The following is a 24262-nucleotide window of genomic DNA, read 5'->3' as shown; positions in this document are numbered from 1 at the left end:
ATCATCTCCACATCTATTTTATTCATTCAAACTTGTCTATGATTCGAGTGCTGTGATGGTGTCAAAAACAACTTTTTGGCATTGGAAAACAGACTTTCGTGAAGTCATAAGTGAAAGATGCAACATAATGTTAATTAGCTTTTGCCTTGCACCAGAATGTTTTCACTTTTCACATAGAAACTTGTACTCAATTTCCGTCAACATCAAATGGCATTGAGTGATCATTCCTACTGTTAATTAGCTTTTGCCTTGCACCATAGTGTTTGCCCATAGAAACTAGTACTCAGTTTCCATCAACATAAAATGGCATTAAGTGATCATCATTCTTACCCTTTTTCTTGAAAGATATCATTCTTACTGTCTTTTAGGAGCTGATTGAAAAACTAAGCAAAGGTGAACTACCAAAGAGTGAGTATCATTGCATGAATGACCCGAGTCCTACTTTCCATGGTGGAAGCACTCAGAGTGCATCAGTACGGGCAACTCAAGTCCAGCCTGCCCACTCTATGAGATCAAAACGGACTGCCACATGGGCTAGGCCTCGTAACTCTGATGATGGGTATTCGAGGTATTTTGGCACCAAAACCTTATCTTTATCTTCAAAAGTTGTGCTTCTTGGCAAATCTTCTACCGGTATTTATTTTCATATTCCAATATAATTTGATATTTCTCTATAGGGAGATGATTTTTTCACCCCCCTCCTGGTAGGATTATGCGCCCCCCTTTTCACGTGAATTGTGGCAGACTTTAACGCTTTTTGATGTCAAATCACTTGAAAAGGCGGGCGCATAATCCTGCTGGCGGGGGTGAAAAAATCATCGCCCTTCTCAATATTACTATAAACTGTAGCTGGGAGAGCTTGTGGTAGTTGCTACTTAATGAATTTGTTGGAAGTGGTTCACTATTCCAGTCATTTGGTTATTTCACCATTTGTTTTTTGAGAGGGAGTCTAGACTCATTGGAGCCCTTGCAAAAATGGGCCCCCCCTTGTCAGATCCCATTTAAGATGGCACCGAAAATTAAGATCATAATGTCTTTAGTGGAATTTGACGAATAGGGGTGCCCTTTGCCCCCTTTTTTGCAAAGGTGCCTGTGAATCTAGCATTTCTCTTTTTTCGATGGTCAATCAATCAGTGGTCCTTAAGTCATGCGTTATTTTCATATTCTTATTGCGGTTTCTTTCTCTTATAGTGATTCCATATTGAAGCATGCATCCAGTGATTTGAAAAAGATGGGCCAGCGTATTTTTGTTTTTATTGTTGGTGGGGCCACTCGTTCGGAGGTAGGCAAATACCAAGCTTTGTGGTATGCTTTTCTCGATTTATTATCCAATTGCATTCTTTGATGTGCTTCTGATTGAATACTTTATCAGCTACGCGTTGCTCACAAGCTTACAACAAAGCTCAAGAGGGAAGTTATCCTTGGTTCTTCTAGTATAGATGATCCTCCCCAATTTATCACGGTAAACCCAGGGCACAATATTTATTCACTTCTGTTAATATTTTCTGCATTTGAGCCGATAATTTTAAATTCTTTGAGAATTTCTTATGCATATGGGCATAACTATACTTCTTTGGTCACATTGGAAGCATGGCTCCCGTTCAAGTGGATATTCTGGATCATGGTTTGTGAAAGCTCGCTTTGTCGAACATGCTTCTTGATGAAACCCATTTTCTGTGTTGCACTTTTATCTCTTCTATGGACCCTGCTTTTATTTTTATCACGCAAAGGTTTAATCCAAGAGATTCTACTTGTTTTATGTACTTTCTACGCCCCTCTCTCTCTCTCTCTCTCTCTCTCTCTCTCTCTCTCTCTCTCTGAGAATGGTTCACTGCTCGAGGATAAATTCACCCCCTTTAACGTTTTTCTTTGCCTTCTTAACGAATAATATTTAAGGGGGGGATTTTATCCGTCAGAGCGGGTGGGGGGTGGAGAATATCATTTCCCTTTTTCTAATGGTATTCTTCTTGTTACCTTGATAGCATCATATTAATTTCTGATAGAATTTGTTTTTCAATGTTAATAAAAATAAAATTATTAAAAGAAAATTGAAATCCTGCTTTATAGCCTGTGTGACTTCTGACACTATATGTTGTGAATTGCAGAAACTGAAGTTGCTGACTGCTCAAGAACTCAACATAGATGATCTTCAGATTTAACTTGTGTGCCAAGGCAGGGGTTTAAAGATTTCTTCTGCTGACTATAGGGGGCCTTCTCTCATTTGTAACCATACATCTCATCTTCCTTTTTCTTTGTTTTTTTGTTTTGTGTTTTGATCCCAAACTACTACCCTTAATATGGGCGAGGTTCCTAGAAGCGACCACTTTGTTATTTGTGAATTGATGGATTCAATTTTGAAGATTTGATGCTGTATAAGTGTATATATTGTTACAAATAATCCATCAGTGTAAATCATCTCTGAGACTTCAATGGCAGGGCTGTATAATGTATGTTTTATGAGTATATTTTGAAACCCTTGTCAGATTTCTAGTCACAAGAGACTCAGGCAATTTCTTTGTTGTTCATCATGGTGGAGGTTCAATACTTGATTAAGATATATGCAAAATATACCAAACTTCATAATTTATAAAGGGTAGAAATCTTTGGAGAAGCTGTTCATAGGATTGCCTACTCTGCTTAGATAATTTTATCTTGAATAAACTCTTGGGATTGGCTAATGGCTACTCTCCTTGTATGGAATACAGGGAAGTGGCAGTTCTGGGTGTGAATTAACAAACTCAGTTCTGCTATCCCCGCGCCATGGAGAACAGCCCCAATCACAACTATTTTGTTAATATAAAGATTGAAATCACAACAATTCATTAGTTTAATACCACACGAAATTGAGTTTCCATTGTAGATTACATGAGAGAAACTCTTATTCCCATAAACACAAAGTTCATATCCTAAGATTAGAGCACAACAATTTCCTTCTGCAGCTCTATTAAGATTTAGGGCTACAGAAAACCCTTCTCTTTGCAGCATTTAATTGCCCCATCATAAATTTCCTCGAGGCTGTTTTTGAACTTGAATCCTAAATTCAGAAGCTTCTCACAAGAGAGTAGAATGGGCTCTTCCTCTTCATCTTCCACTTCACTCAATAATCTGAAAAAAAAAAAAAAAAAAAAAAAAAAAAAAAAAAACACTTCAGTCACCACCTACAGTGAGACAAGAAAATGGGGAAAGAGAAAAACTTACTTTGAAGGGATTTGGAATTCTGGGTATCTGATGGAAAGAAATTTAGCCAGTCCATGAAGTATGATCCTCTGAGAAGAACAAATGTATCTGCCCTTTGCTTCTGGGCATTCGAAAAGGAATATATGCGCAGAGGCCACATCATCTATATGCACTAGTGATGATGACTTCTTGAGTAATCTGCAATGTTCTGGATCCCCTGAAGAATAAGGTAAAACAGAGATAAGTTTAATTACCAAAACCCGCCTGAATAAAAGTAGATGAAAGAGAATGAAGTCCAAGGAAATTCAAATTCATGTGTAAATTTTGTAATAAAGAAACAAAAGTGCAATCTATGCAACACTGTCTCTTCTCTCGACTCTTAATTCCAAAAATCCTCATGACAGACTAACATATGAAACTTCAACCAGACATTATTGAGTTCGTTGGGCTGAGAAAACTCCACCATAAGCCTAGACTCAATAACTTAGATTCAAAAGAGAATGACCAGCAATCTATAGGTAAAGTCATAGAAAGATATTCTAATTTCGAAATATGACACAAGCAAGAGATATAGCTGGTTCGGCCAAGATTCCTACATCCGATCTTCTGCTATGAGAAAGAAATAATACAAGGATTTTAGCAGGATTAGCTCCAAACCCATAAACTATAACCCTTTTCCTTTCTTCTCAACCAAGACTACGCAAAGACAGAGAAAAAACCATCTCTCAATTTCTCATCACATGAGAAATTTCCAGGAAGAAACTCTCTTTTTTTCTCCTACCATCTCAACATTTATCATCATGTGTAATTTTCTCACCTTCTCTCCTAAGATAATTAATACCTTATATAAAACTAGGTTTCTTCTTATAGTCAAACTTGAAAACACATACTTAGCCTAGGCCTAGCCTTATACTAACTAACTAGTAAACGAACCCCCTCTCTATCATAGTCATACTAGAAAAGCTAATTCAAAGGAAGGTCTCCTCTCCCTACTTAGGAAACAAGACACCTAAAGCCAACAATACATGGATAAAAAATGTGAGAGAAGCAGCATACCCCGAATCAAAGCCAAAGCTATGTAGAAAGATTGAGGTAAGTATGGGACGAGGAACGGCCCAACGATCATTGAAGGAAGCAACGTTACAAGATCCAATCCTCGTTCTTCTGCGAATTCTACTGCCGCCTTTTCTGTTAATGTCTTTGAGATGTAGTATGTAGAGCCAGGGTCATCAAGGGTTCGACACAAGTCCACGTCGGTCCACATGTTCTCATCAACATGATGTAGATCCTTGTTGCTCTTGTTGAACATCACAGCAACAGTAGAAGAAGTGTGGATTACACGTTTAACTGTCTTAGAAATCGCGCATGCTTGGAGAATTCCTAGAGTTCCATCTACTGCAGTTTTGATCACACTGTCTTCGGGTTCCAAGGGGTTAAAATTGATGGGATGAGCAACGTGGAAAACTCCAATGCATCCTTCAATGACGGCATCGAAACTGTTTGGTATGCCAAGATCTGCTTCGAAGATTTCGAGTCTTTCCAATGCTCCTGGAAGGATTTTGATGTGGCTTGTGTCTTCCTTGAATTCTGTTAAAGAGAAATAAGAAATAAAAACAAAGAAATGAAAAAAAAGAAGAAGAAGCTTGATTTCATTTTCTAGGAATGATAGTTTGTTAAACCTTACTTAGTTACTTAATGTCTAGTGAGGATCATTTCTCAAAAAATTATATTCTCAAATTGAATTTCATGTAAAGAAACTAATATTGTGTGGACCCAGACAGTCAGATCATCCAGATCCAACAGCTAGGATCATTCCATTTGGTGCAATTTTCAACATGTCCCATACATGAGGTCGGCCAATAGGTGGTAGAGGTGGATATACACCAAATTTTGGTGTAAAATAAAATTGCCACACAAGATAATATCTCAACAGCTTAAAGAAGTAAACAAATCTCGAACATGGCTGAAAAAATAAAATTGAAATTAAGAGAGAAATGTAGAGAAGGAAAGCACTTGGGTCAGGTCGGACAGTGGTCCGAACAGAATAACCATGTTGAAGAAGCCTCATTATTAGCCATGAAGCCAAGTAGCCACCGCCTCCAGTCACACACACCATGCCTTTCTTCTCCCCTTCCATCTCTAAACTTTTTCTTTTCTTTTCTCTTCTCTTCTCACTAAGAGAGCATTCCTTCTTTACAAGGGTACTTATAAGATGCTATGGTGTATATCTATTTATAGTGAGTGTCTAAACATATTTGGCAAGAAAGATGAGTCAGATCATATGAATTATATGAATATATGTGAATTAAATGAATATGAGAAATTCAGGAATGAGGTGGCCCTTCTATAATATCCACTATCTATAATGAGAAAGAAGCACCCAGGTTATTTATAAAGTTATTATTTGAGGTTTGCTAGGTAATTTCGCCACAGGCACACTTACTAGCAGATTTTGTCTTATTCATTGATGCATATAAGGTGACTGTTCTCTCCTGCAAAAGTGAGCCGCCAAATGTCTTTCCACAAAATCACTTAGCAAATCCCTTATAATTTTTATAGTTCACTGATATTATCACTGCCATATTTTGATAATTGTACTAGCTCATTTTTTATTATTTATATGGTTGTCAGAGTTCAGAGGTTATTATTAAAAGATCTTAGAAGCCTATCTATATTATATATAAAGCTGAATGTGTTAAGCTGGGGTGGTGCCACGTGGCACCCCCACTGCATTCCGAAATTTAAAAACGCTTTAAGGGGATGTTGCACACCGTTTCACACGTATTCCTCTATTACCACGTATTCCTCTATCACACGTAATCTTAATAAAGTATCTTTTTCCAATAAACATTCAACGCAAAAAAAATTTTCAATAAAGAGTCTCAAAAAAATAGGAACTTTTCTAAATTGATTTCATCTAAATTGCAAAATACGCATTTAACGCAATAAAGTTTTCCAATAAATATTTAATGCAATAAAGTTTCTCAATAAAGAATCCCATAAAAATAGGAACTTTTCTAAGTTGATTTGTACAAATCCGTAAGATCATAATTTTTTCTTCACCCCGTGCATCACACGGGACTGCAACTAGTTAAGGAAGAAAGCACAAGCTGAGTTTGTGCAACTATTAAAACATGGTGGTGTCAATATTAATAGCCCTTGAGTTTAGCATTCCTCTTACAACTATACATTAATTAATTATTATTTATTAAATATGTATTAATGAGATCTTCTTGGATGATTCTGCTACAGGCATGGGTCTCGAGGGTGAGATATTATGTTCTCTGTGAAAACCAAGACACAACGTCAGTGATCTCACTATGTCATAATATACACTGATATTATCACCGCCAAATGTCTAGCTGTCTATACCATATATAATGAGAAAGAAGTACCCAGGTTATTTATAAAGTTATTATTTCAGGTTTGCTAGGTAATTTCGCCACAGGCACACTTATTAGCAGATTTTGTCTTATTCATTTGATGCATATAAGGTGACTGTTCTCTCCTGCAAAAGTGAGCCGCCAAATGTCTTTCCACAAAATCACTTAGCAAATCCCTTATAATTTTTATAGTTCACTGATATTATCACTGCCATATTTTAATAACTAGTAAAAACGCACGTGCAATAATCTGTAAAATATTTTTGGGAACCATCAATTTATATTGTGGCCATTAAATGGACGGTTTGGATCATCCTATGGTGTAGGCCATAAAATATTCAGCACAATTTTTTTATTTTTTGATAGGTAAGTTGGGGTTTTGCGGGGACCCTTACCGGCTTACTAAAAAATACTTCAGTACATGGGTTTACACCATATATATTCTAACAAAAATTTTGTGACAAAGCCTGCAAACCAAGAACATATTTCTTACACTCCCTATTAAAAAAAAAAATAGTACTGATGGGCCACATCGTAAATAGGGTGTTCCAAAAAAACACATTTCCATGCGATGATCCTAGCCCTGCAATCTATAGAGGAACGACATATTTGGATTATCATCTGTAAAATATTTCTTAGGAACAATCAATTTATATTGTGGCCCATTAAATGGACGATTTGGATCATCCTATGGTGTAGGCCGTAAAATATTCAGTACATTTTTTTCTTTTTTGATAGGTAAGTTAGGGTTTTGCGGGGACCCCTACCGGCTTATTAGAAAATACTTCACTACATGGGCTTACACCATATATATTCTAATAATAATTTTGTGACAAAGCCTGCAAACCAAAAACATATTTCTTACACTCCCTATTAAAAAAAACAGTACTGAATAACTTACATCATAGGACGATCCAAACCCTCCAATTGATGGGCCACATCGTAAATAGGGCGTTCCCAAAAAACACATTTCCATGCGATGATCCTAGCCTGAGTGGCATATTTAGGAAACATTTATTGGTTGGAGGATTGTAATTATCCTATGGAAATGAATTTTGGCACACAACCTACTTACATTGTGGCCCATGAAATGGTCGGTTTGGATCATCCTACGATGTAAGCCATACAGTACTTGTTCAAAAAAAATATACTCACTATCAGGACTTACACTATATAAAAACTCTCATAATCACGCCATTTCCCTGTAAATTATGGGGAAATGGCCGGGTCAAAATCACCCTGAAATGGACGGTTTGGATCATCCTATGGTGTAGGCCGTAAAATATTCAGTACAATTTTTTCTTTTTTGATAAGTAAGTTGGGGTTTTGCGGGGACCCCTACCGGCTTATTAAAAAATACTTCACTACATGGGCTTACACCATATATATTCTAACAAGAATTTTGTGACAAAGTCTGCAAATGAAAAACATATTTCTTACACTCCCTATTAAAAAAAAACAGTATTGTATAACTTACACTATAGGATGATCTAAACCGTCCAATTGACGGGCCACATCGTACATAGGGTGTTCCCAAAAAACACATTTCCATGCGATGATCCTAGCCCTGCAGTCTATAGAGGAACGGCATATTTAGGAAACATTTATTGGTTGGAGGGTTGTAATTATCCTATGGAAATGAATTTTGGCACACAACCTACTTACATTGTGGCCCATGAAATGGACGGTTTGGATCATCCTACGATGTAAGCCATACAATACTTTTTCAAAAAAAATACTCACTATCACGACTTACACTATATGAAAACTCTCATAATCACATCATTTCCCTGTAAATAATGGGGAAACGGGTCAAACGGGCCAGATAAAAATCACCCGGGAAATTTTATGAGTCATTGGGCTTGGACTCGCACCCGGCCCGCACACCCACGGGTCAACCGGAATTTTGACGTTTTTTGAAGATATTTTTTTTATATATAGAGATTTGGTAGCCAACTTCGCCGAGGATACTTGTCTGCTTGTCACGCATCCCTCGCTGCAAAGATTGGCAGAAATACGATTTGTGCAAAGGTGGCTTGCAATACATAATAGCAACAAATATGGGTGTAAACGAGCCGAGCCGAGCCGAGCTTGGCCAGGCTCGGCTTGGCTCGTTAAGCTCAAAAGCTCGGCTCGGCTCGGCTCGGGCTTGAACCAGGCTCGGGCTCGGCTCGGCTCGGTCAGGCTCGGCCAGGCTCGCGAGCCTTACCGAGCTCGGGTTATATTATGTTCACACCCCTCATCTTCCCTGGACAGCCCTACTAGTGTAATTTGACTACTTTTTTTACACTATGGGGGGTGGTCTTAGTAACAAATGGGGTGCCAAAAATGAAGTGACATATTTTGCCCCCTCCCTTTCACTCCCTGGACAACCCTTTTAATGTATAAATTAATATATAATATATATATATATTAAATATATTAAATTCTTAACGAGCCTTAACGAGCCGAGCCGAGCCTGGCCTAAATTAGGCTCGGCTCGTTAAGGATTCGAGCCGAGCTCGAGCGAGCCTCCTAGCCCGAGCCAAAATTGACACCCTTAGCAACAAATAATAATCATGTAGGTACTAAGTTTTAAATGAAAAATTACGAAAAATGGAAGCAAAGTAGCAAAATTACGAAAAAAAAATACCGAAAGAGTGTAATAAAATATGACAATTACGAGAAAAAGTACAAAGAAAATTCAAAAGTTATGACAATTACGGGCAAAAGAGGAATAAAAAGGAGACGCTGGACTCTTTTTTTTAACTCATGTGCAAGGGCAAATGAGAAGCGGAAATGACAAAAAAGAAGCAGTGAAATAGGACATACGTGGGACTTTGACGGAAATTAAGGCGAGATAGAAATGGAAGCAAAGTAGCAAAATTACGAAAAAAGTACCGAAAGAGTGTAATAAAATATGACAATTACGGGAAAAAGTACAAAGAAAATTCAAAAATTACGGGCAAAAGAGGCATAAAAAGGAGACTGCTGACGTCTTTTTTTAACTCATGTGCAAGGGCATATGAGAAGTGGAAATGACGAAAAAGAAGCAGTGAAAAAGGACATACGTGGGACTTTGATGGAAATTAAGGCGGGATAGAAAGCGAATAACAGTAAAAGAAGGGAACCAATTGTTAAGATTCTCGCTTTATATATAGTAATAAGGATTGTACTAGCCCATTTTTTATTATTTATATGGTTGTCAGAGTTCAGAGGTTATTATTAAAAGATCTCAAAAGCCTATCTATGTTATATATATGTAAGCTGGGGTGGCGCCACGTGGCACCCCCACTGCATTCCGAAATTTAAAAACTCTTGAAGGGGATGATGCACACCATTTCACACGTATTCCTCTATCACCACGTATTCCTTTATCACATGTAACCTTAATAAAGTATCTTTATCCAATAAATATTTAATGCAATAAAGTTTCTCAATAAAGAATCCCATAAAAATAAGAACTTTTCTAAGTTGATATGTACAAATTTGTAAGATCATAATTTTTTCTTCGCCCCATGCATCATGCATCGCACGGGACTGCAACTAGTTAAGGAAGAAAGCACAAGCTGAGTTTGTGCAACTATTAAAACATGGTGGTGTCAATATTAATAGCCCTTGAGTTTCGCATTCCTCTTATAACTATACATTAATTAATTATTATTTATTAAATATGTATTAATGAGATCTTCTAGATGAATCTGCTACAGGCATGGGTCTCGAGGGTGGGATATTATGTTGTCTGTGAAAACCAAGACACAACTTCAGTGATCTCACTATTTCATAATTGTAGAACTTAGGTGGCCCACCAGGCTATTTAGAACCTTCTAGATATAACGTCTTACCTATATCTTCAACTTTCTTTATAGCTATTAAATATCTTTTACATATAAATTTCTCCCTCATTAGATTTGGCGGGCCACCAAAATCAAAGTTCGCCCACTAAATAGATTCTCTCTCATATTTTAATCCTACCATAATTACACGCCACTTCCCCACGATTTAAACTTTGATTCGTTATGCCATAAACACACGTCCCACGACTCTCTCTCTGGTTTTCTGATAAACACAAAACCCCACAACAGTTTAATGCTACTGTTGTCTCCCTCACTCTTATTTAATGGCTGTTTTGTGGGGTTTGTGTTTATCACAAAATCCAAGATAGGGATTAAGTCGGGGAAGGTTGGGAGACTTGCAGATTGTTTTGCTCCCCTAGAGATGTTCTGGTATGTTTCTCTCTGATTCTCTGCATCTCCAAGTTATAAACGGTATAATGCCCTATTTTAGGTGGTTGTTTAGATTTTGAAGCAATCAAAAGAAGTTTTGTGTCCTTCTTTGACATAAGGAAACCAGTGGGCAAGTTCTCCCTGATCAAGGGTAAGACCGTAAGAACCATCTCCACCCATATCAATGAATAGGGTGGGCCCATCATTTTTCACCCCATGTTATTGATCGGATTGGGCAGCTGCTCTGCACCTCATGCTTTAGGTGGGGCCCATCATTTTACTTCACTTCAATGGGTGGTTCATGTACAAAGTGGGGCTGGACATTTTACACCTGATCTTTTTTATAATTCCTTTTTATTTTCTTCCTTCACACGTGCATCCATTTTACCTCCACAAATCGTAGGGTTGGGATGATCCTATGGATCTGATTTTTTGTAGACACCCTATCATGAGGGCCTTTAAAATGGATGGCTTGGATCACCCAAACAATGTGGGCCCCCACTGTATTTTAAGCTTGTGTGTAGAGAACTCTCTACACATATGTGTAGAGAACTCTCTACACATGTGTAGGAACCGTTTTCTCATATATATATATATATATATATATATATATATATATATATATATATATATATATATATATATGGGTGTCATTATCAGTTATTTGGGGGTAGCTTAGTAAGGAAAACCTACACAATTTAGCACCTGTAGAATTTAGCCACATTAGGAATCCGAACCATTTTGAGACTAAGTGGGCAAGTCAACGATTCATGCCTCTTGAATTATTAAGTCTAATAGCCTAATGTACTGAATTGAGTTGGCACCTTGCAAACCAAAAAGGGTAAGTAGGAGAGAAGGACCAAATTCGTTGGGTGCCTTCTTTGAATTTTAAAATTAGCCCAATTATTCTCTGAACTAAATATAGTACGGTGGGCAAGCAAGGCAATTTGGATTGGTGTGTTGGATTGGCCATGGGCAAGGAAGGCAAGTTACCTAACCCAATAAAATTGCTTACCTTTTTGTCATATGCAAGCAAGGCAATTTGGCAAATCAAATTTAATTGTTGCATGGTCGATCAAAGCAGTTGCCTTTCTTACAAATCAAGCCTTATGGAAAATGAGTCACTTAACATGTATTAAGAGGATTGACTTTGGACGAGAGACCATTGTTGGTCTTTTTCTCTCAATTGAAGATTATATCATAGACTAGATTAGTTCTCTTCCAAGGCATCATTACCCTTGTGTTTGTGTCCTCATCTACAGCATCACCTAAAGTTTAATGCTATTGGATTCAGTCCAATACAAGCAGCCACTATTGCTAGTTGTTCCAGCCCCGTCTGCCATTCATTTGCATTGTTTAGCCTCCTCTCTTGGGTTTTCGAAATACCTTGACAGTTCTGTGTCATCTTTGGTGGAAAGTGCAAGAGTAAGCTTGCTGTCTTGGGACCCTCTATCTCATACTTGTAGTCACCTTTGACACGACCACAATTGGTTGTCGCTGTTCCTTCTCAACCGTGAAAAAGCCTACTATTGCTTGGTCTTTGCAACGAGAAGTGAGTAACCTTCTACCCCAACAGTCCTATAACTCTAGGTTTCATTTCATCCACCTATGTATTTCACATCTCTCTATGCTTTAGGGGGATCTTCTTGTTAATCTTGAGAATTAGCTTCAAAAATGTAATTTGTCTTAAAAATTAACAGATCCCTAGCCATTGCTTAGGGGCGGCATTTTAATTTAAATGTCTCCTTTGGACAGTACAAACTGACTTGTAAAAGCTCTCTCAATTTCCACTACAGCTGGTCATTAAGTTTTTATAGATGGAACCAAAAGTGAATTAATTTCACTCTGTAAGGCATTCGGCTACCCTAGGCCTGAATTGGACGGTTTAGATCATCATGTTATGCCTTGTGGTTGTTCTCTAATAATAGAACCAACATTGGTTATGATGTCTCCAATTGAGCTGTGGGTAGTGAAATGTCCAAGAAATTGTATTCCTTAATCTGACCTTTGGCTTTTATCATCAACTATGGAGCTTAGTGGTTTCGGTGATCATATGTGAACCATATCCAAGGCCTAAATGATTTTTACTAGTTGATATCTTCTAGAATAAAATCCTTATTGGAAATTGATGCTACATAGGGTGTTCGACGGAATTCCTTAAAGAAGTTGATCCTCCCCTAGACTTGGGTATTAACTGAGCTAGTGGGTACACCTGCATCAATCCTGACCTTGCAAAGGAATTTTTGGAGATTACGCTTAAGGTAGGTGATCCGACTCTAAGTCAGTGTATTACTAGTATTCTCATATACTTAGAGTTGATGCAAGCTTTTATTACAGTTCATTATATGGAACTTGTTTTGAAAAGGTTTGTCACCGGTGTCTTTTATCATGTCATACTAAATGATTGAATTGTCATTATCCATGAAATGCTTTAGTCTTAACATGCTTTCTTATCTATACAAAAAAAAAGAAGAGCTTTGTGACTTAAGTGATTTTTGGAAACTCAATTTCATGAAACACTATTGAAAAGCATTCTATTTGTAATATGGTTTCAATGGTTTGCAACGGGGGAGCCCCCTATGGTTTGAAACGTCTACAAAATTTATGGCACGGCATTGCAGACATTAAATTGCTTCTCTCTATATTTGTATACAGTCTTGGTATGGAATGGGTCTAGCCAGTAAGGTTGATCTCTGGTGGGGATCTAGTGTCCAACCTGTCAGTGGGTGGGTACAATGGACGTGATCACGTAGACCGGTCGAGTTTATTTGCCTGTAAGTTTGATCTCGGGCGGTGGCAAACGAGCGGGCCGGGTCAAAATGACCCGGAAAATTTTACGGGTCACTAAGCTTGGACCCGCACCCGGCCCGTACGGGCCGGGTCGACCCGTGGGTCACCCGGTTTTTTTAATAATTTTTTGTTTTTTAGGTTTTTTCAAGATTTTTATAGGTATTTGCTAGCCCCCTTCTCCAAAGGCTACTTCTCGCCCATCCTTTGCAAATTGTATGTGTTGAGAGATTTGTCTTATTAGACATGGTGAAAATGCACGAAAATACTATTTCTGGAAAGGTGGCCGGCAATAATAAATACCGAAAGAAGCTAGCAATAATAATCATAAGGAACTAAAGTTTTCGAGGGAAATTACGAAAAAAGTGCTGTAAAGTAGAAAAATTACGGGAAAAAGTACCAAAAATGGTACCTTTATATGACAATTATGAAAAAACTACTTTGTTTCACTTCTACGGGCACCCGTGGGTCCACCTGGACCCACCCAGTTTTGACAGGCCAGGTTGACACGCGGGCCAACTTAGAAACGGGTCACAAAATGTTGACCCGGACCCGAAAATTACGGGCAGGGCGGGTCGACCCGTGAGTCCATGTCACTTTTTTGCCAGGTCTAGCGGCCAGTAGGGAGTCCTCTGGATATTGATATTATTACATTGCGCGCTTTAGGACCTGTGAGTCCTGCAAACAAGTGTTCGCCTTGGGGTACGCTACTTGCCAATAAGGTTGGAAATTGAACACAGCGAAGACTGTTAAGTATTTGATTTCAAAATGGAAAAAAAAAACTGTAAAACCAAGTGGTTGGAAAATATATATATTCATTGTCATTGATTTCAAAGTGGAAAACTACATAACCGAGTGGTTGGAACCGTTTTCATAAAAACATGTATTTTTCTTATGTAGCTTATGTAGAAATGATTTTCTTGCTACTTATCAATTTCTGTATAGACTAAAATTTTATGGTATGTTACTTCTTTTCCGCACCAGCATGTTTTTGTTTTCCTATTAGCTGACTTGGATTTGAAAAACCGGCTAGTCTGTTAGCTCATTATGTGGTCTAACAATTTTCAAATACCGAGGAGCGGCGGTAGACTTGCTGAGCTCAGGCACTTGGATTGGAGCCTAGGAGATTTTCCTTCTTTCTTTCATTATTCGAGTTTAGAGACTTTTGTTATTTTACTAAGGTGATTATCGTTGAATAATTATTGTTGGATTTATAATTATGGACCTATATACATTTCATTGAAGCTTTAATTGAGACTAAAATTTTCGCATTTATTAGTCGCTCTCAATGTTGAGAATATTTGGTGTAAAGAAGCCTTGCATGCTTGTAGGGGTGACCCTATGGGCGTGCGGCGGCTGTCACGTGCGCCTTACCTCGTATTCCGGGGTTGGGGCGTGACACTAACCGTAACAAAAAGGGGACATGGCCTTCACTTTTTTGCAGGTGGAGAGAAGTTGGATTTGCTTCTTTTCACCGTCGGATTGATATTGTGTTTCCCCAAAAGCTCGGACAAGCCACTAGACCCGTACGCATGGGTCAACCCAACCCACCCGCAAACTTGCGGGTATGGGTTGGCATTTGAGTGACCCGTCAAAATTGATCCGCGGGTCAAACAACCTGCCAAAACATGGGTTGGGTCAGGTGAACTGGCGGGCGCTCGCATTTCGTTTTTTTTTTTTTTTTTTCGAGTAGATACCGGCCGCATTTCTTAGCTCGCAACAAAGAGCAGCTTTCAGATAATAGAGGGGATTTCTCTCTTTTGGAGGGTTCTCCAGGCAATTTGTGTTACTTCATTGAGAAGCAATCTATACGAACCGTGAGATCAAAGAAAAAGAGAAATGGAAGGTCTAGATTATGAGGAAATGCAACGTAGTATAAAAGGGTCAAGGGTTTGTTTGCAATGGGGCACTCCAAGCATTTTTTCTAAGTCTCTTCTCCTCTTTTTGTTGCTCTAATTTCCTTATTCACCCCAAAAAAATACTCTTTGGCAAAAAATTGCGGGTTATCCGCGGGTTGACCCAACCCACCCGCAGTGGGTGCAGGTCACCTAAGTGCCGACCAGTAGGGATGTGGGTCATTTTTGACACAACCCGTTTGACCCGCACCCGCAGGATCCGCGGGTAACCCAACCCAACCCGCTCCTTTGCCAGGTCTACAAGCCAGTTAAAAAAGAAAAGACAAGCTAGAACCATGCAAACAACAAAACTTGGTTGTGCTGGTATCATTTCCCTAAATATTTAGTAAGGATCTCGTGACAAGAAGTAGTGTTTTTTCAAAAAAATTATTCTCAGTATGAATTTCAATTTTCACAGAACCAAAATCACTGCCATTCAAAAAAAAATAAAAATCACTAGAGATGACCTTGGTATGTAACTACCCATTTGGCCTAAAAGGATGAACAAGGCTTATAGACAATAGGCACAAATATTTGTGACATTTAAAATTTTTTTTGTAAGATTTTTGGGTTTTTACGAGGAAAAACTGGATTTTTTTTAAAAATTCGCAGAAGCCAATTAAAGAAAGTAAAAGAGAAGCTCAGTTTATGTAATTATCAAAGGGCGCTGATAACCACCAACACCCAACCCGGCCCCCCCGCCCCCCCCCCCCCCCCCCCCACACACACACAGATGTGACCCATAGAGCAGGTTTACTATCTACCTTTTACGGGTTGACACTATTCCAATCCGGTCTCTCTCTCTCTCTCCAACATGCATGAACGGTTGGTGGGCCCAATTAATTTGTTTTAATCTATGAGGAAGGTAGGCCACACCATAGGATGATCCAAACCATCCATTCAATGGCCCACAATGTAAATAGGTTGCACCCTGAAATATCATTTCCAAAGGATGATCCTAGACCTCTGATCTAAACAGAAACTGCAAATTATAGAAACCTCTATAGATTGGAGGGTTGCAGTGTGGTCCATCAAATGGATGGTTTGGATCATCCTATGTTTCAGGTTGTACAGCAACATTAAGGACCAATTGTAGGCCCATCTTATATTTTTCAAAATGAAGTGTATGGTTCACACAATAGGATGATCCAAGCTGTCCATTTGATTTGCCGCAACGTAAATAGGTTGTGCCCCCAAGATCATTTCCACAGGATGATCGCAACTCTCCAATCTGAAGAGAAGCTGCATATTATGGAAATGATATTTTGGGGTGCAACCTATTTACGTTATAGGCCATCAAATGGATGGTTTAGATCATCCTAGGGTGGGGCCTACCCTGCTTGATGCATACAACAGTGTTGTATGGCTGTAGAGTCAAGGGGGGTGATTTTATCCTAGAATGAGAGAGAAAAAGGGGGTGACTCCTTAATTAGCCGGTAAAAAGTAAGTCTGGAAACGTGCTTTATAGTTAGTGGTCGGTGGACCCAACAAGTTATATGCATCCATCTATCATAAAGAGAGCATTGATCGAAGAGCTTTGTCCCATCCATTTGTGCATTTTTCAACTATGTCCCATATTTTGGTGTATAATTTGCACACAAGATGATAGGTCAAGTGCTTCAATTGGAAGAAATAACAAATATCCAACATGGCTTAAGCAATAAACTGAACTTAAAGAGAAATGTCGAGAAGGAAGATCTAACAGTGGTCCGAACAGAATAACCATGTTGAAGAAGCCTCATTATTAGCCAAGTGACCGCCTCCTCCCGTCACACGCACCATTCCTTTCTTCTCTCCTTCATTTCTAAAACTTTTCTGTTCTTTTTCTTCTGGGCCGCTCTTCTTCCATCCTTTTAAAACGTGGAATTATTAGATGTATATTGATGGTGTTTATCTACTAGAGTCGAAGAGCAATTTCACAAAAGCAATTTGTTGCCCCTCCTTTTCAAGAGAGAAGAGCCACATCACATCATATGAATTAAAAAAGAGGCGCGAAATAGCTTTGAGCGACAGTACCGACACTCCCCTATCTATATTTTAATTTCTATACCATATATAATGGTAAATGTTGGGTTTCATATATGCACACACCCGATGTTATTTATAACATGTGATTTGCAAGGCAATTTTGCCATACGGGTCGGGTCAAATCCGGCCCGGCCCACCCGTTTGCCAGGTCTATCTCGTAGAACTACAAGTAGGATATGGTAGAAATACAAGTAGGGCCCACTTGTTAAATGATCAAAACATTTATCCGTCTGACCTTATTATGGATAAGTCATCATCAAAATCCACTCCATTGGTTGGCTCTAATCTTCCAATTTGTGGACGCTTTAGATTTTTTTTTTTTCTCACCATTCCTTTAGTGGCCACAAATTGGAGGGTCCAATGAGGGTGGATTTTGCGCCATGGCTCACCCGTAACAAGGCCTAGAAAATAAATGGTTTGGGTCATTGAGAAACTGGCTCCTAGTAGAATGTTTCCAATATTCTTGGCGACCTTACGTACGTAGGCTACAAATCACCAAGAGTAGCAAGGTGCGCTCTCTCTTTGATTCTTGTGATTGTTGCTAGTCCTAACTTGGCATTTTGCTAAGCGAGGGAAGAGATGACAATAGAGAGAACTATTCTTAGGTTGGAATGAGAGTGATGGAAGCTTTTCCAACTATAAAAGCAACCCATAGGTTCTTCTTCCCAACCCCGCAAAAGGAACTCCAAATTCAATAGCTTTTCCACATTGTCTATGTGGATTTCCATCATCCGAAACTTGTGCTAGGGGATTTCTTGGGCATGTCCAAAGCTTGTAGAAGAAAGTTTAAATTAAAAGGACAAGCTCCATCAACTTCTATCAAAACAAAAACAGCAATGACGACCGGTCGGTTGATTGTATTTGCTTTAAAACTAATTATATTTAATTGCACGAATATATATCAGTTTGATCGAACTCTAAGGAGATTAGAGGTTTCACAACCATAAGCTGTAGTTTTGACCCCTCATATTTTTCCTTGAAAAATATTATGTGCACCCATCATATAATTAAGAACCCTACTTTCAGACGGTTAAGTGTAAGTCTTGGTAGGGCCATTGTTATATTAGTGTAATTAAGATGAACCCTAATAGATCCATCAAAGGCATTGCCAGTCCAGTTAATATATTTTTTCTTATTTATTTATAGATGACATAGGGTATCCCCACCACAAAGTTTAAGGCGTGATTATTTCCTAGGGATGCGTGCAATCACCCATAAAGTTGTGAATGGTAGCAGGGGCGGAGAAAGGAATTTAAAACTTAAGGGGGCCGGAATAGTTTTTGAGGGGGCCGCTTACAATTACCGGCGTTCAGGAGCGCCGGTAAATGTAATTTTACTTTTAGCGGTGTTCATGAACGCGCTTGGCCACCCCCAAATAAGAATATCTGCGCAGAAGCGACGTCTTCAATGTGCATGAATTGCATCTGTGTCAAGACCTTGCATTTCTCCCGATCACCTGATTCATTAGAAAAAATGGAGACGAACATAGAGATCCGACACTGTTTCTCATCAGGAAAAAGTGTACAATTTTTAGTGTGACTCCATGTACTCAATTTAGTGTGACCGGTTTTCAAGACCTTCCATGTACTCAATTTGTTGAACTTGATCAAATGTGGAACCCAACTTACGCCCTGTTTGTATTGGATTTTGAGAATCGATTGTGAGTCCCAAACTGATTATTGGACTCAAAATTACGTTTAGGCTCTATTCGTTTTGGATTTTGAGTCCAAAACTGATTATTAGACTCAAAATTAAAATGAAATTTTGAATCCAATAATCAGTTTTGGACACAAAATTGACTCTCAAAATCCAAAACGAACAGGGCCTTAATTTTGAGTTCGTGAGTCCCAAACTGATTATTGGACTCAAAATTACGTTTAGGCTCTATTCGTTTTGGATTTTGAGTCCAAAACTGATTATTAGACTCAAAATTAAAATGAAATTTTGAATCCAATAATCAGTTTTGGACACAAAATTGACTCTCAAAATCCAAAACGAACAGGGCCTTAATTTTGAGTCCGTGGGTCCCAAACTGATTATTGGACTCAAAATTACGTTTAGGCTCTATTCGTTTTGGATTTTGAGTCCAAAACTGATTATTAGACTCAAAATTAAAATGAAATTTTGAATCCAATAATCAGTTTTGGACACAAAATTGACTCTCAAAATCCAAAACGAACAGGGCCTTAATTTTGAGTCCGTGAGTCCCAAACTGATTATTGGACTCAAAATTACATTTAGGCTCTATTCGTTTTGGATTTTGAGTCCAAAACTGATTATTAGACTCAAAATTAAAATGAAATTTTGAATCCAATAATCAATTTTGGACACAAAATTGACTCTCAAAATCCAAAACGAACAGGGCCTTAATTTTGAGTCCAATAATCACTTTTGTCATAAACTGAAACAAATTGGACCAGAACATATTGCACTTTTTACACATAATTGAATAATCAAATGAATTGAATCGTATGCGTAAATTGTAGTTGAAATTGCTGATCCAGGTTTCATAGAAACCCAAACAAACAGAGAATTTAGACAAAAAAAAAAAAAATGCTAAAGATTTACATAGTTTGTCGCCTGTGTAAATATGTCTACCTGCGAAGTTACAAAGGAAATCTAAGAGCTTACACTATGTGCAAACATTAGAAAGCACACGATGCCTAAAAGGCCCAACAAGACCTTATGTAGAACATGTTTATTACCCAAAGACATGATCGGAACAATGTACGAGGTTAATAGTGCGCGGGCGTGCCGAAGAATAAAGTTAATCATCAAAATTCAATTCGAGGGTGTAATCAATCCATCCAGTGAGATTGGATTTTAGGCGACTAGGGAGAAGAGGGAAACACCACTTCTTCCTTGGGCTCTTAATGCATTTAGAAACAAATGACTTCTAAACAAATTGCCAAAATGCTAACCTAAATGCAGAAGCACGAGGAATGAAAATGACAACATTGAAGTAGAGAGATATTCGGTTAAATCGCTAAGGAAAAGCACAAACAGGCACAGGTGCGTGGATATAGCACAGAAATTAAGAGAAAATGCTCACTAGTGTGGATGAATCCATTTCTTTCAGACTTCATATTCTTGGGTAAAACTACAACTAAGGAAAAGTAAAAGACAGTGTGAAAAAGTAAAGATAAGCTGTTACATGTTTTGTACTGGTTATGACTTATGAGACCTCTTCCTTGGACATAGTCATCTCTTTATATAGTTTTCGAAGACAAGTCTATAACTGCTCTTGGCTTCTTGGGAGGAAAATTTTCATATATAACTTTCAACTTCCCATTTAGAATTTCAAATTCTAATCCTTGGGAATAGCTATCATTATCCCAATTTTGGGGGGGAAATTACCATTGTCATAATTTTTTATGACTGATATTTGCACTATCATTTTTTGATAATGAGACAAAGTCACCTTATAATAGCTTTTGACAGTTGGTTAAATAATAGAAGACAAGGCGAGTTTGTCTCATTATTAAACAATATTAGTGGGAATATCAGTATCCTCATTTTTTTAATTCCATTATTCCATTTAGAGGGAATTGGAATAGATGACATTCCAATATTTTATTATCGCAAACCAAATGCACTGTTTTGGTTGGATTTCTCCTCTTTATAATTTGAACGTAAATGTTGGATATTTGAACCCAAAATTTTGGATGGAAGATTCAAAATAAAGAATGTCTCTTTTCTTTTTTCAGACCACTCGTCTTTTATGTTATCTCGAGACTCGAACTTAAACCTTGTGTAGTTCGTGGGTGGGTTTGAACTCCAACGCTAGTTTTTAAGTCCCACATTGAAAAGTCTGGAGAAGAAAGAATATATATACCTGGAATCAAAGAGAGAGCATGAGATAAGTAGCTGGGAAAATGTGGGATTAGAAACGGCCCCACCACAAAAGAGGGAACCAACGTCACAATTTCAAACCATGTTCCTTTGCAAACCCCAGAGCAGCCCTTTCCGTGAGAGTCTTTGATATGAAGTATGAAGATATGGGTGTTTCTAGGCCTTTACAGAAATCTATGTCCGTCCACACGTCTCGTCCAACTCTTTCAGATCCTTCTTCCCGTTGAAGGCCACAGCATTGGCATGTGTACACCACTCGTTTCACCGTCTTCGAATTCAGGCAAGCTCGGAGAATTCCTAGAGCTCCTTCCACGGCAGGCTCGATCACCATCTTTTCGGGATTTTCTGGTTTGAAATTGACGGGGTGAGCAATGTGAAAGACTACCACGCACCCATTGATTGCTGACTGATCGGCGTCCACGATTTCAAGCCTTTCCGGTGCACCGTGAAGGATTTTTAGGTGGCTTGTGTCTTCTTTGTATTCTGGTAGAGAGCTATGTCACAAATATTGTTCTTGGGAATTTCTCAACAAGTGAAAATCTGGGAGATATATTAATTTTTTATTTTTCCGGGTTTACATAGGCTCTGTTCACTTGCGTTCCAGGGAAAGCAAATCCCTGGAAAACAGCCTCTTTTTTCCTTGACAAGACAGAATTCTGGTGTTCACTTGCTTTCCCGAGAAAGTAACAAGCCTAGGTGGAAAATGTCAAATAATGACATGTAAATTGCCAAAAATGATGTGGAAATGTCTCTTTTCTCATAAGTGTGGGAAACCAAATCCCATTATTTTGGTCAGATTTGCTTTTCCGGGAAAATTAGTGAAAAAAGGTGAGCAAGCAGTTTCTCGGGAAACCTTTTCCTACACAGTTTCCCTGGATTTCTTTTCCTAATGCCACGTCAGATTCCCGAGAAACCTTTTCTTTTCCTTTCCTGGGAAAACAAGTGAACAGAGCCATAGGGAAAAACGATGAAATAAAATAATTTAAAAATATATAATAAATTAATAAATTAATAAACATATAAAATATCAAAAAAAAATTGTAATATTATCATGGTAAATAAAATATCACAATATTTTTTAAATTCTCAAGATTTAGTAGTTTTATCTAAAAATCACGATAAAATCCCTATATTTTGAAAATATCATATATATTTGTTTGTGTTTGAGAGAGAGAGAGAGAGAGAGAGAGAATTAGTGGATTCGGGAATAATAGAACAGTGTATGTTTTGGAATTGCATTTATCTCAAGGAAAAAAAAAATTCAAGAAATCTTTAATTATTCTGTACAGACTTTTTGTAAATCTGCTCCTAGCCTAGGGGTGCAACTTGTTTCACGCTCAACACAAACCCAAGCAGATTTTTGTTCGGATTGGGTCAGGGTGAAGGCTTTAGGCCACCCGACTCAAACATGACCTCATCCTCTAAATTTATCGCCGTTTACAAAAGAATAATGATATGGTAACCAAGTTGGGGACCAAGGGTGGAACTGAACAAATAGCCACAACAGTCTTGTTCCTTATTTTTTAGCTTTTTCTTCCCTAAAATGGAAAAACTACTCACACATGCCATGTGGCATGTGGAGATTTGTTCGGTTCAAGATCTTAGGATTATGCATGGTTTTAAATTTCTTGGTCCGAAACCGAAATTTGGCCGAAAATCCAAATTTCGCTAATTACCAAATTTCGGAATTTTGGAATGAAATTTCGAAAAATTTTATTTTAAAAAATATATATATTATTATACTATAATTTTGGCCGAAATTACTGAAATTTCCTTAATTTTGGCTGAAATTTCGAAACGAATAAATATTACTCTTTTTCATTATCAGATTTTGGCCGAGATTTCAGAATTTCGGCCGAAATTTCAGTTTTGGTGAGGGCCGAAACGTATACGAAACCGAAATTTAAAACAATGGGATTATGTAAATTTTTGTATTTTTTATGCTTTTACCCATGGCAAACCCGAACCCAATCCGACACAACCCAACCCGATTTGGAAAAATATGGGTTAGTAAACAGGTTAGTTATAGGTTGAGCGATTTAGAGGCAGGTTGGGTTAGAGTTGACCATTCTAACCACCATTCTGCGTCAACCCAACAAGCACCTTACAGTGGCCATCAGTGGCCCCCGATCACTTAATCATGTAAATAGCGGGGTCTCTAAGAAAAAAAAAAGAAAAAGTGTGCGAATATCAATGTATCAGTTTTAAATATGAAATGAAAAAGTCGAGTTATACTGTACTTGGATCTGATCGGACGGTAGCCCTAACAGAGAAGCCCTGTTGAAGAAGTCTCATTATCAGCCATGAAGCCATCTATAGGCGGAGGCACATATAGCTTGAGGGGGGCCATGGCGCCCCCCAATGACATGCAAAATCCCTCTTATATTCATGTATGTACGTGCATGCATAGCTAGTTTAGCCCCCCCCCCCCACATGACCAATGCAGCAGAGTGTAAATTAGTCCGGCCCCCCGGTGTAAATTCGTGGCTCCGCCCATTCCTGCTCCCCTCGTTTAAGGGTGGCAATGGTTCGGTTTCGGTTCGGTTTGACCCCAAACCAAAATTCGAATCGGTTTGGTTTGGCCAATTTCACTATCCCTTACTCATAATCATTGGAAATCGGGGGCAACGGTTCGGTTTGAAATTTAAATCGGTTTGGTTCTACCGAGCCGAAATTTGAATCGGCTTGGTTTAACCAAACCGAAACCAAATTTTTGGGTCGGTTTCGGTTGGATTGCCACCCTTACCCTCGTTACACAAACCTTCCCTTTTTGACCTACCGTCTCTCTCTCTCTCTCTATGATGGCTTAGGAACGGTTCCCTCATTTTATAGACATCATATTCAAGGTTATCCACCGAGTTTTCGTGTATGCGAATCCAAAATACGTGAAAAAGAAAGACGAGTAGTTTTCGAATGACGGGCATGCAGTGAGGTT

General features: G+C 38.3%; 2 protein-coding genes and 1 pseudogene across 3 annotated transcripts in view; 1 reads left to right on the top strand and 2 right to left on the bottom strand.

Moving 5' to 3' along the window:
- The window catches only part of LOC143885065 (SNARE-interacting protein KEULE-like), a 61927-nt gene extending 59417 nt beyond the window's left edge, over window positions 1–2510 (top strand). For both annotated transcript variants that reach the window (XM_077389025.1, XM_077389024.1), the window contains exons 18-21: window positions 369–568; window positions 1192–1282; window positions 1373–1462; window positions 2106–2510. In XM_077389025.1, coding sequence (XP_077245140.1) covers window positions 369–568; window positions 1192–1282; window positions 1373–1462; window positions 2106–2159 — 435 coding nt within the window. In that variant the 3' untranslated portion in view covers window positions 2160–2510. The remainder of the gene's footprint in view (window positions 1–368; window positions 569–1191; window positions 1283–1372; window positions 1463–2105) is intronic.
- A 329-nt stretch (window positions 2511–2839) lies between these two features.
- LOC143885067 (noscapine synthase SDR1-like) lies at window positions 2840–5314 on the bottom strand. The gene is made up of 4 exons (XM_077389026.1): window positions 5191–5314; window positions 4234–4764; window positions 3199–3394; window positions 2840–3105 (listed from the first exon to the last, which is right to left on the bottom strand). The coding sequence occupies exons 1-4, from the start codon at window positions 5312–5314 to the stop codon at window positions 2958–2960; spliced, it is 999 nt and encodes a 332-aa protein (XP_077245141.1). The 3' UTR covers window positions 2840–2957.
- A 13510-nt stretch (window positions 5315–18824) lies between these two features.
- Window positions 18825–23640, bottom strand: LOC143882854 (noscapine synthase SDR1 pseudogene; annotated as a pseudogene).
- Window positions 23641–24262: the final 622 nt, after the last annotated feature.

This window comes from Tasmannia lanceolata, unplaced genomic scaffold (assembly GCF_043159265.1).
Source record: "Tasmannia lanceolata isolate RefF3 unplaced genomic scaffold, GAP_Taslan_0.1 ptg000008l, whole genome shotgun sequence".
Classification (NCBI taxonomy): Eukaryota; Viridiplantae; Streptophyta; class Magnoliopsida; order Canellales; family Winteraceae; genus Tasmannia; species Tasmannia lanceolata.
The sequence above is the reverse complement of the archived record's forward strand: the minus strand, read 5'-3'. Positions and strand labels throughout refer to the sequence as shown.

Bases quoted from the DNA above. Each gene is read 5' to 3' on its own strand.
- LOC143885067 (XM_077389026.1), bottom strand. From the start codon at position 5,314: ATGGAAGGGGAGAAGAAAGGCATGGTGTGTGTGACTGGAGGCGGTGGC. The intron at 4,765-5,190 runs GTGCTTTCCTTC...TCTCTTTAACAG, and splicing joins CACTGTCCGACCTGACCCAA to AATTCAAGGAAGACACAAGC. The intron at 3,106-3,198 runs GTAAGTTTTTCT...TTTTTTTTTCAG, and splicing joins GAATTCCAAATCCCTTCAAA to ATTATTGAGTGAAGTGGAAG.